Here is a 12,179-nt window from a genome sequence, read left to right as displayed (position 1 = left end):
CAGCATGGCAAGAAAATCCTCCAAATATTAATAATTAACCTGTTGAATTGGAGATATTTATGAAGTCATTGGGAAGTGAACTATCTGCTTCAATTACCTTTGGTAAGTGAAATAACCAAACAATCGTTCATTTTCTGATATAGCTGTAAAACTAATCTGAAAAGTTTTCAAAATAAATCACTTTTAAAATGTATAGTGTGTAGGTTTCATTTTTAGAAGGTACATCTATCTCTGAGTTGTGAAGAATATGTATTAAGGTTATAACAACCAACAAGAATGCACTTTTATGTAGAAAACCATGATGAAATCGAGTCTTCCTGACTAGTGATTTAAATCAATCTGATTTAAATCAAATCCAGCCTGCTAAAGACAAACAGCTCTGTCTCCCAATGCAAGTCCCCTGAGCACTCCAGTTGCCTTGTTAAAAGATACTTCTGTAAATGCAGAGAATTTTTAGGTTATATTAATTAAGTCTCAACAATGTAGTGACCCATTTGATAATTGAATGAATAAAGACATGAAGCAGTCCTAAGAAAACCTAAAAATGCTGCAAAGATCTGAAAGATACAACTTTTGAAACTTAGTGTGTTGGATTAAAATAGTTGGTTTATCTTTCATCAACATCTTTGGAAATTTAGAGGGATTTTTGCCAAATAAACAAAAATTACAGAGAAAATAAAAATAAAGTGAAGTCTGTTCTACAGCATATACCGACATAAATGTGTCTGACAAAATTTATGCATGTCTGATTTAATCTACTCTGTGTATTTCTTCTATTTTAGAAAGAAAAACTGAAGTCCTCATATTTGAACTATTATATTTACCATGAATTGAGCACTCATTACAACAATTTTGTATATGAAGCAGGAGGATTGGTTTAGCGCAAAAACATACAGAATAAAATAAACACTTTGTGTAAAATCCTGGCTCCACTGAAGTGAATATGAGTTTTGTTATGACTTCGGTATAGTCAGGATTTTACCCTCAGTTGTTGGTATTGTCCAGATTGCCCATACAATTCTAACCTGTATGAATGCTAGTTATACTGGCTGCGCTAGCCTGTCTTGATTAACTACATTAACTGAGTGTATTACAGTTGCAAGTTTACTATCAAACTTTTTTAAAAACAATAGTTGTGAACTAGATATTGATCAGCTATCACTTGCATTGGTTTTATCATCAGAACGTTATTGTCCAGTCTGTAAGGTACTGTGCATCCAACATTTCCATGAGAAACGAGGGCATTGAGCATCTTGCAGGATCAAGCTTTTACTTTGTCAAATCAATAGCTACAGAATTTTTTTTTTAAACAAACAGTTTCAATATCATTGTCTCAGGCAACTTACCCAAGTGCAGAAACACAGTCAAAAGTTTATGCGAATACATCTTGTTCTGAACAGTGGATCTAAAAAACAACCAAAATTTAATAAATTAAAAACTGACTGAAGAAATCATTTCCATTTCAGAGGTACATGTCTATTATTCTACTTGGATCTTGGCATTTTCTAAAAGAGTATTCTTTAAAACTTCTGAACTTATGAAAATATATTGCCTGAAAACACCAGGAGCCTGTGTAATTCTTAAATTAAAAAAAATTGTGCGCTTTATTTAAATAAATGTTTGCTCCTTTACAGGAAGGAAGACAGATCAGATAGCATCATAACAAAAAAGTAGCACTGCTTAGAGTACTGATTAAATATCAAACAGCCAATCTCTAACCATTACAATTAGGAAGCGCTCTTCAGTCCTCATGTATTTTCTGACTCATGTGGGGCTTATTTCCTGTTCTTCCTCTTCAAGGTATAGTGAATCCACACAGTAAAATGACTGAGAGATAATAATTTCCAAAATACAGCCCACATTTGGGCACCATGATTTCTGCAATCCATTTTCACCCACAAAGTAGTAATTTGAACAGTGAAACTTAGCTAAATATTACACTTAAAACATAATGGATTAGTACCTATATAAGATAGCTGTAGTTTGGGATTGTTACCATGCAGTCTCACAAATTCTACTCAAACCCAATTACAAAACACATTTATAATTATGATTGTGGTATCTACTATATTTGCATAGATATGGATTGTTTAACAGAGGTCTTGGGTTTTCAGTTTAAGACTCATACAACTTGACTGCATAGGCACCAACTCCGTGGGTACTCCGGGACTAGAGCACCCAAGGTGAAAAATTAGAGGGTGCTCTGCACCCACTGGCAGCCAAGCTCCCCTCACCCCCCCCGCCCCACCTCCTCCCCCACGCCTGAGCACGTCCTGTCCCCGCTCCTCCGCCTACCTCCCAGAGCTTCCCACCTGGCCGTCGCCAAACAGCTGTTTGGCAGCATTAGTACGCTCCAGTAGGGAGGGGGAGGTTTTAAAAAAACTTGAATGTTTAACTAAAATCAAAATTCAAAAATTCATATTCTTGTTTTGTTAAAATACTATATGTTTACTGTTGAAGGAAAAAACCCAGAACACATAACGTTGTTGTTTTTGTTAAATAAAACAATTTAAATGTCGGTCTGGTGATTTTCTCCTCCTAATACAGCATGGCAAGAAAATCCTCCAAATATTAATGATTAACCTGTTGAATTGGAGATATTTATGAAGTCATTAGGAGGTGAACTATCTGCTTCAATTACCTTTGGTAAGTGAAGTAACCAAACAATCGTTCATTTTCTGATATAGCTGTAAAACTAATCTGAAAAGTTTTCAAAATAAATCACTTTAAAGATGTATAGTTTGTACCTTCTAAAAATGAAACCTACATCTATCTCTAAGTTGTGAAGAATATGTATTAAGGTTATAACAAACAACAAGAATGCACTTTTATGTAGAAATACATGATTAAATCGAGTCTTCCTGACTAGTAATTTAAATCATGATTTAAATCAATTTGATTTAAATCAAATCCACCCTGGAACAAAGAACTATTATAATAATAAAGGAAACAGTATTATCGCTAACGCTAGCATCTGTCTTCTTTGGCCTCACTGTGGAAAGGTAAAACTTTCTGCAGCCCCCAATATTGCCTGGCTTCCTGCTACAGATCTAAGAGACAACAGACTCACACTTCTCCTGTATAATCTACAATCAATCTTCAACAAGAGTTCAGCTCTATATCCTAAATTATAAATACAAATGAGTCACTGGCTTTATCAGCCATCCAGATCTGCTCGTCTACTGACCCTGAGAAAAGTTTGGTCCAATTGATTCACTTGAAATATCAAATTCCCAAAAGAAGTAGACTCCAGTCCAGTAGGTTCAGAACACTTCAACAGGATTACCTCCCTTCATTAAGGCTGTGGTGCCAGTACTCTTCCTACTAGAGCCATTTCTTCTATACTGTGTATCTTGACTACATAGGATTTTGGTTTGCAGCTACATCTGTAACAAGAGCTGAAGATGTACAATTTAAAACCGGATGAAAGAAAAATCAGGGTACATTTTGGGCTGTATCCCAATGATCAAAGAAGAGAGCCCAAAAGCTCTTAGATTTAGTGTTTCACTGCCTCTACTTAGGATAAAGATTTACCCCTCTGGTTGGTAGTATTGTTCTAATCTATCAAACCATAAGCAGCTGAGCTGGGTTTACTCTGCGGACTGACGTGGGATTTCCCCTATAGCTCTGCAGAGTTAACGTAGGGTCATATTAACATAGAATACTTATCTATCAGTACTTTTCCCTCCACTAGTCCATCCTCTAATAGGTGGACATGAATACTGGAAGTAATATACTAGCTACAGCTCTTCCTCCAAACGCGTCCAGAATTGCCATAGACCTATGATGAAAATTAACCATTCTTTTCTTTATTTCTAACAGATAGAAATAGGGGGGTGTTATGTTTTATATGATATAATCACTTTACTACTAATAACATATACAATCATTATATATTTCTGTGTAAACTGGATCACAAAAGGGAAAGGGGGGGGTTCCTCTTTCACAGATGCGCCAGGAATTTGTGGTTAGTAGGCCGGCTATTTCTCAGCATGAGAAAACAGCCCCTGAAGCACAGAAAATATATTGTGTTTGTTGTACAGCAGAGGTGGGCAACCTCTGGCACGCGGCTTATCTGGGCCTTATCCCATTAAAGGGCTTAAAGATCAGTGCCACTACTCTGGCTTGCATTTGATTCTCATGGTGCTTCTTCACAGTAGATCATGGAGCATTGTTGAAATATGTGCTCTCATTTGTCCCTCTTAGTACATAGACCACAGCTTGATGAACTAGGTGCAGTTTCCATGTTGCTTTCACAGTAAAACCTAAGGAGAACACTAAGCAGGCTGACGGTGATCTCCACAACTAGATCCATAACCAAAAAGAAAAGTCATACTTGTCTGGTTAGAGGAAGATGACAAAGGAATTTCTGGTCACTGTTTCCATTCTGGGTAACCAGACAATGATTACTCAAACAGGACTTTGAGACCAGGCACTAACATGACCACCAATGGACAGATGCCCTGGACAGAAAATGAAGTCACAGCTCCAATCAGGTCCTTAAAATGTTTGCCTTTTCCAACTACCATCACATCCCTCTAACTTGGATTTAGTTTGGGCAGCTGCTTTTTATCTTAGTCCCAATAACATTTAGAAACTGGGAAACAGCACTGTGCACATTTGTAAAGCAAACAGAGCTAGGGGTCATCTGCAGATTCACTGAACTCCTCCAGAGCTCTGATATAAGGGTTGGGTAAAAAGGGATGACAGGACTGAGCCCTGTGGGATTCTGTAGAGAGGCACACTTAGGGTAAGGTAGCAGCTGCTGCTCCTGTTGTGTTAGATTGGGCCCCGAGTTTAGTGCCTTTCCCCCCCTAGTGTGAACAATGACTTTTTTTTTTTAAATGAAGACTAAAAAGAGTTAAGGGGGAAAATGCAAATCTTCTAATAACAGGTACAAAAAATAGGAAGCAAAATATAAGCACTCTGAGATAAGCAGGTTTGTTACTTCCTTACTTGGAAATGAAGAGTAATTTTTAATGCCACAGTTTTGAAGTTGGATCTTTTATTGTCTCGGACATAATTCTAACCACAATTAATTAGCGGAAAGGGGCAGGGGGAAAATCAAACAACTATGGCAACAACAAACGCTACAAGTCATGATCTCCAAGAGACAAAGCAGCACCAGATACTGCAGGAACACTCCTGACTACTATCACAAAGGTGCTTTAAGTATTTCTAGTCTAGCCACCTGTTTTTCAGTCACTTTTCAAGCTGAAATTTTCCAGCCTTGGCCTCTGTCCAAATAAATAAGTTGGCACTCAGGCTTTATAAAGTGCAGTGTTCTGTGGCTTGCCAGAGTAGAGAAACAGGCAGAATAATCAACTTTTCTAAGGCCAGGTTCTTCAGGATCCGGGCTTTATTTTGCTAGTGGTTTATTTAAACTGGCTCAAGATTGACCAAGCTGGGCTCAGAAGACCCAAGAATCTCTAAGGGCGGATCCCTGCAGAAACATAATTACCTGAATATCAAGTTTCAATTTTCTCAGTTTTCTTGCATTTGCTTACAAAAAAAATCTAACAGCTGCTAGTTAATGAGAAATGGGAACATAATACTGTGAACACACAAGCAGCCCCTGCCTTCAAAAATAAAACTCTACCACAGCTGCTTTTAAATATTAACTAGACTTAAAAAAAAAAAACATAGAACATCCTAGAAATAATGCTTATGCATAGAGGCAGCAGGTTTGATTTTCAAAGGTGCTGAGTGTGTGCAGCTCCCGTTGAGGACCCACAGGTCTTGCTGAAGTCAGTCAGCACCTCTGACATTTTTTTTTTATTAAATTTGTTCGTTTCTGTATATGTTCTGAGTAAGTGAAATACGTTGGAAAATAGTGGTGAAACTGATTTTTAGTGAAAGTATTTCTTATGGATTATGCCAAAATTTTAGTCATAAAGACCAAGATCCTTCATTTCTCCATACACTAGGTACTATACAGTCAGCAACAGAGGAAGTATCCCATCACTTCATCAAAGTGCCTCAGTTCTGAATCTCAAGAAACTAAAGGGTTACCCAGCCTACATGTTCATTCAGTGCTTAGCTTCTCTGCTAAGACTGCCAACAAGAGCTCCAACTAGTCCCAAACGTGGTAGTGGGTTCTCTGAAGCCACCGGCTCATTTCCTAAACATCTAAAGTGCTGTAACATAACTCTCATTTAACATTCCACGCCTTGGAATCCAGGCCAAAATTTGATAAAAGAATTTTTGCACTTTCTACTCTGCCTTAAATAAATATTCTCTATATTGTATAGTTTACATAGGCTCATGATGCAAATTCACTGAAGTGACTGCGGTTTCACAAATATTGGTTATTTTAAAGAACTATTAGAGAAAATTGTAACTATTATTCTTTGCAGGCACAAAATGTTTCCTTCGGCACTTTATTCTGCACTATTGAATGCGTTCACTTTATTCCCTCTATGCAGAGCTGCTGTAACTATTTGACATTTGAAGCTTTCCTGTATAGCTGCACGTGGTAGTTAAGGATTTCTCAGTGTTTTCATTATAAATGCTATTTATAACTTGTTTGTCAGTAATGAGTGGATTAAATTTCATGTTAAGTACTGTTTTGTCATTATGGACCCTAATGGCTCCTATAGTGTCAGTGATTCACAGATTAATGAACTGTCTACTGCATGTTCATTGAGACTTGTTTTCTGGTGACTTGGACATTAAACCTAACAGGAACCGGGGAGAAAAAGAGTCTGTGGCCTTCTGGACCATGCTTGCCATAGACGCTAACTGTCTTCGTGGAAGACTGACGTCCTATCTAATGCAAAAATAGGTTTAAAAAAAATCCACAGGTATAAGTTGTAGTTCTCACTGGAAAACTTACAGATATTTTTCATTTTATATCTCTAAACTGCATATGGGTCCTTTCCTACTTTTCCCAATATTTTTCCCATTAATACTAAGGGAGAAACAGGTCAATGGATCACGTAAAGGGCTCTCTCTCGCCAATTCCTCTAATTGATTTGACAGGTCACTTTTAGATTACAACTTCATTAAGAAATTTCTTCAGTGGCTGACTAACAAGCAAATAGCACTGAATGTGTACCCCTTAAAAGAGCTGCACTACCTCCATTCCTCTTCCCTATAGCCCAAACTAACTGTCAGTTATCTCTAAAAAGCAGGTGAGGAGCAGTGCAGCTCTATAATCAAGAACCAACATTTTCTATTTTGGGTGCCTACAATTAAGGGTCTAAATATGAATTTAGGCACCATAGTAAAGGTGGCCTAATTGTTCTAAGATGCTGAGCAAGTATAACTCCCATGGACTTTCTGGGAGATGTGGATGTTCACTACTGAAAAAATCAAGTCACCTTTATGGATATGCCTAAATTAATAATTTAGATGTATAACTTTAGGCAGCCAAGTTCAGAGATTTTTGACAAATGTAAAAAGCCAGGGCACACTTATAGTGACTCCCAGCAGCATAACTTCTGACCAAGCTATTTCTGAAGAAATATTTTTATATTTTTGTTTATAAATAATCACAGTCTATTTTTACAGAAGAAAGGTCTTTCTGTACAGATTCTGACCCTTTTTTTTTGTAATGTGCAAGCCCTGCATGATGCAATGAAGAGTTAGCCATAATACACTAAGGAACCAAAAAACCATCATCCAACAGGCTACCTGAATACCTTGAGAGAAATACAGAAAAAGAGCTCCTCCCCTCATCACAGTCCCCTACTTGTCACCTACCGCCCCACAGTGGAACTCATATGGGGTCTCATCAAACAATTACAATCCATATTTGATGGGGGTCTTATCCTGAATTTTTTTTCCAAACCTCCTCTTCTGGCCTGCAAACAATCTCCCCAATCTCATCATCAGAAGCATGCTCCCCACAGACCAAGACACACAAACTCACAGAGGCACCAGACCTTGCCAGAACAACAGATGAAAAACCTGTGACACATCTCTTATGCTACAGTGATCAATAATACCCCCCCACGTACATACACACACCTTTCAAAACCCATGGGTCCTACACATGCCTAGCACAACATGTGTACCACCTAATCCAGTGCATCAAATACTGCAACAAGTGTATAGGAGAAACCTGACAAATCACTACGCTCTTGCATGAGCTCACACAGAAACATGATAAAATTCAAAGACACCGTATCACCCATGAGTGGATGCTTTTCACAGCACAAATCACTCCATATCTGACCGATCAGTCCTTGTCCTCAAAGGAAATCAGCACAATGCCTTCAAAAGACCAACACAGGAACTTAAATTCATAACTCTGATAGATACTGAAAATCAAGGTCTCAGTAGAGGCACTGATTCTATGGCTCATTACAACAATTTGTAACATACTAATGCTCCTTTTTCCTATGACTGCAGCGGTGTTAATTGCCCACTTAATTTTAAGTGGTTTCACGCAACATGTGTTATCCCCTTATGTTTAACAATCTGGTCCCACCTTGTAGTTAGCTGGTGACACTACGGTTACTTTTTCAAGACCTGAAGAAGAGCTCTGTGAAGCTCGAAAAACTTGTATATTTATCTTCCACCAACAGAAGCTGGTTCAATAAAATATATTAATTACCTCACCCACCTTGTCTCTTTCATATCTTGGGACCAACACAGCTACAACACTGCAAACAAAAAAGTAAATATGCAGACCTATTCACTTTCATTTCCAAAGTCCTACTTATACCCCTTTTGAAATGATTTCAAAACTGTCATTTTATTGTTTGTTGTTTTTACAATATTAGCAACACATTACTTTTGCCGTAGATTGTTACTCAGAAAAAAAACATAGCCTAATAGATTATAAATAAATCAGATCATGGGCTCTATACAGAGATTTGTATTTTTAAACCAGAGAGAGATAGCGCGCGCTAACTTCAGACTTCAAATGTATCTCTTTGGTTAAAGTCTGTTGCTGGGACTAATTCCAGAACTCGACACATCACTTAGCTGGCAAACATCTGGCTACTTGTGGAATTAAACTCAATAGCAAAGTGGACTCTGACTGTTTTGTTAACGTTTTACACACTCCAACTTTTAAGAAAGTATGAAAGAAAGTCTATAGCAAGCTGGTCAAGAAGGTGCAATGCAGAATGTCTTTGTTCCACAAAAACCAACCTGCACTTTTCATTGCTATGAAGATAAAATGAGGCAAGCTGAATTCACATTTGGTGAAACAAATAAAAATACGATTCAGTTTTCCTCCTCCATCATTTCATTAATTGGCTGCTAAGAGAACGGGGGCTGAAGGCAGTTTGGAGGAGAACCATCACATACTACTGATATAATATATCATTATAGGTTTTAAGACCATACACCAGGGTCCTGGAACAGTTTTTATAGTGGGGATGCTGAGAGCAATTAAACCAAACTGTAAACACTGTATATAATGGAAATCTCTTCAAGCCAGGGGGTGCTGCAGCATCCTTAGCTCCAACTCCTATGATATATACATATTCCAGTAGTGCCAAAAACATAGACGCTACCCTGTCTATAATCAAGAGCCACCCTTACCTGTGGTGCCTATAAATTATACTATATCTATTGTAAACTCAGGGTTCAAACTTGGCTTTATTTCCAGGGTATTTACAGGTTAAAAAGTACAATATTACTTTCCATCAACTCTTTTGTAATCATAGTTCTTAGAATTTTTAAGCAAGCCCGATGCTGACTTCAGTCTCAGTCTGGGCAGGCTACCACATGGCTGAAAGGGCTGTGTCAAACTCCCTGACTACCTTTCCCCACGCAGATAGTGCTGCAGACTTCTCTGAGAGAGGTAGAGAGTTTGCTAGAAGGCAGATCCTTAGTTGCTCTTCTCACGAGTCCCATCTGTCATGAAGCATTCAATCACCTGGAGTTCCTGCCTGACAACGGTCCTACAGCTGGACAAAAGTTGCCCATCTCAGAAAGTGGGATTTGCAGGGGGGTTGTTTTGTTGCAGTATGGAGGGATTAAGTAGGTCCTAAAACCTGGCTTCGTTGACCTGGCGGATCCTCACTGGAGGAAGCAGCAGCAAGCTTGTTTTAATGAATGCGTCTGCGGTGGCTTCCCCCCAGCCAAGGGGAAGTGTCCCAGGTTGGGAAGCATCCTACAGACACCACGTCAAATGCCCGGGCTCCCCGGGACCCGGCTGCTGCGCGCAGACCTGCTGCCTGTGGGGAAACCCAAGCCCCGCGTTCCCGCCAGGAGCTGAAGTCGTGGCAGGGCGCCCAGCACGTACCTTTCCCAGGGCGCTCGGCCGGGCTCGCTGCGAAGTCAAGACTTCTGTGGGCCCCTTCCTGCGCCCGGACTCTCCACGCGTGTCACCCTGCGGGGACCATCTCTCCCAGGACGCCTCGTCCAGCCACCCGCCTGCTGCCGGGCGGAGCGAGCCGGCAAAGCCCCGTTCAGCCCACGCTCCGCAGCGGGGCGTGGGTCCAGCCGCCGGGAGGAGGAGGAGCAGGGAGGCGGCCCGCGGGGCCCGGCGGCGGCTGTTCTCCCCACCTGGGCAGCGGGAGCAGCTGCTGCTGCAGCTCCCACTGCCGAGGCGGGAGGCAGCGGCCGCTGGCCAAGCGCTGGAGTGAGCGTCACGTGGCGCTCGGCGGCTGCGGCTCTGGCGCCCGGGGCGTGAACCCCCCGAGCCCGGGCCTGCTGCCCCTTGCCCCTGGCGGCCGGGCTGCTGCTGCTGCCTCTGGGCGCTCCAGGCGCAGACCCAGCCGCTGTGTCCCAGGGCTGCCCCCTCGGGCCACACCCAGCCCAGCCCCTGGGCCAGCCAGATTCACACGCAGACCCAGCTGGCTAGGGTGCCCAGATAGCAAGTATGAAAAACCAGGACAGAGTGTGGGGGGTAACAGGTGCCCATATAAGAAAAAGCCCTGAATATCGGGATTGTCCCTATAAAATCAGGACATCTGGTCACCCTATGGTTGGCAGGCTGATGGGACTGGAGACACCCTGTGCCACCCCACTTGAGAGCGCTCCCTGGGCAGCTCTCAGGCCCTTGCCAACTCTGTTAAAGGAGAACGAGGGAGTTTTTGTTTTAAACGGGAGCTGTTAAATGCCTCCTTTAAATACAGCAAAATCCCGCTCCCTGTGACTGGCATGTAACCTTCCAAACCAAACTCCAGCTTCACCGGACCTCAGCCACTGAGCTAACAGACTGGTGTTACTGATTGATTGGTATTGGGGGAGCGGCTAGAGGCCCTTGCTAGAGTTGTGCAAATAACTGAGCTGTCAGCTTGCTGACAATTCTGGGGGAGAAATAGAAAAAACTTGTTGGGGATCAAATGAAACATTTAATTTGAACCCAAAATTAAGCTTTTCATTTTGAGTTTTTTTTAATTTCAAACTAATGTTCAATTTCATTAAAACAATTAAAAGTTGCTTCAAATTGACAAATCGAAACATTTCTTGTCAAAACTGCAAAAGCAAAACACTTTTTTTTTTTTACTTCATCTATCCAATGCCAATATCTGTGAGCCACTGACTTGTGGTTTTTTAGTTTATCTAGCTGAGGTTAGAATTCACTTAATGTCTCTGAGGAAACCACACTTAAATTCAAATAAATGAAGTCAAGGTAATATTTTTGGGTTTGGGGTTTTCTGTTTTTATATTTCATTCCTTAAGGATTGATCACAAACAGTTGACTGCCAATAATAGAAACTTTCAGAGTTGTTGAGGTGTAAGATGGTCCTAAGACATTAGGGATACAAGGTAGGTGAGGTAATATCTTTTATTTGACCAACTTCTGTTGATGAAAGAGAGAAGCTTTTGAGCTACACAGAGCTCTTCAGGTCTGGGAAGGGTACTCAGAGTGATCGACACTAATATTTAAAATGTAAGCAGTTGCTTAAGAGTGTCTGGTCAGTTAAGACACATGCTATTGATGCTGTTCCTCAGTCAGATGAGCACAGAAAGCTTGCACAGGAAAGCATCCACAAATGTTTGTGTATTCATCTTTGAAATTCTCTTTCTTCAAACATTCATGACATTAATGCCGGACTGGTTGACTGGGCAGGAAGTAAGAGGGTAGACGGAAGAGGGACAAAAAACCCACACAATGTGAGTTTAGCCAAAGCAAATTAATTAAAAAAAAAGAAGAGAGTAAATATTCATAGATTTTTTTTGCAATATTTCCCTGTGTTAACCATGAATAAGGAAGCAAATGTATTGCATTTTCCTAATGCAGAGTGGGTCTGTTTTACCTAAATTGAGAA

General features: G+C 40.4%; 1 protein-coding gene across 2 annotated transcripts in view; it reads right to left on the bottom strand.

The window, feature by feature from the left end:
* The window catches only part of LEPR (leptin receptor), a 61,566-nt gene extending 51,303 nt beyond the window's left edge, over positions 1–10,263 (bottom strand). For both annotated transcript variants that reach the window (XM_045028915.1, XM_045028917.1), the window contains exons 1-2: positions 10,205–10,263; positions 1,347–1,405 (exon numbers count right to left, since the gene is read on the bottom strand). In XM_045028915.1, the coding sequence (XP_044884850.1) occupies positions 1,347–1,386 (40 nt within the window). In that variant the 5' untranslated portion in view covers positions 1,387–1,405; positions 10,205–10,263. The remainder of the gene's footprint in view (positions 1–1,346; positions 1,406–10,204) is intronic.
* Between the last annotated feature and the right edge of the window lie 1,916 nt (positions 10,264–12,179).

This window comes from Mauremys mutica, chromosome 8 (assembly GCF_020497125.1).
Source record: "Mauremys mutica isolate MM-2020 ecotype Southern chromosome 8, ASM2049712v1, whole genome shotgun sequence".
NCBI lineage: Eukaryota > Metazoa > Chordata > Testudines > Geoemydidae > Mauremys > Mauremys mutica.
This window is presented reverse-complemented; position numbering and strand designations above follow the sequence as displayed.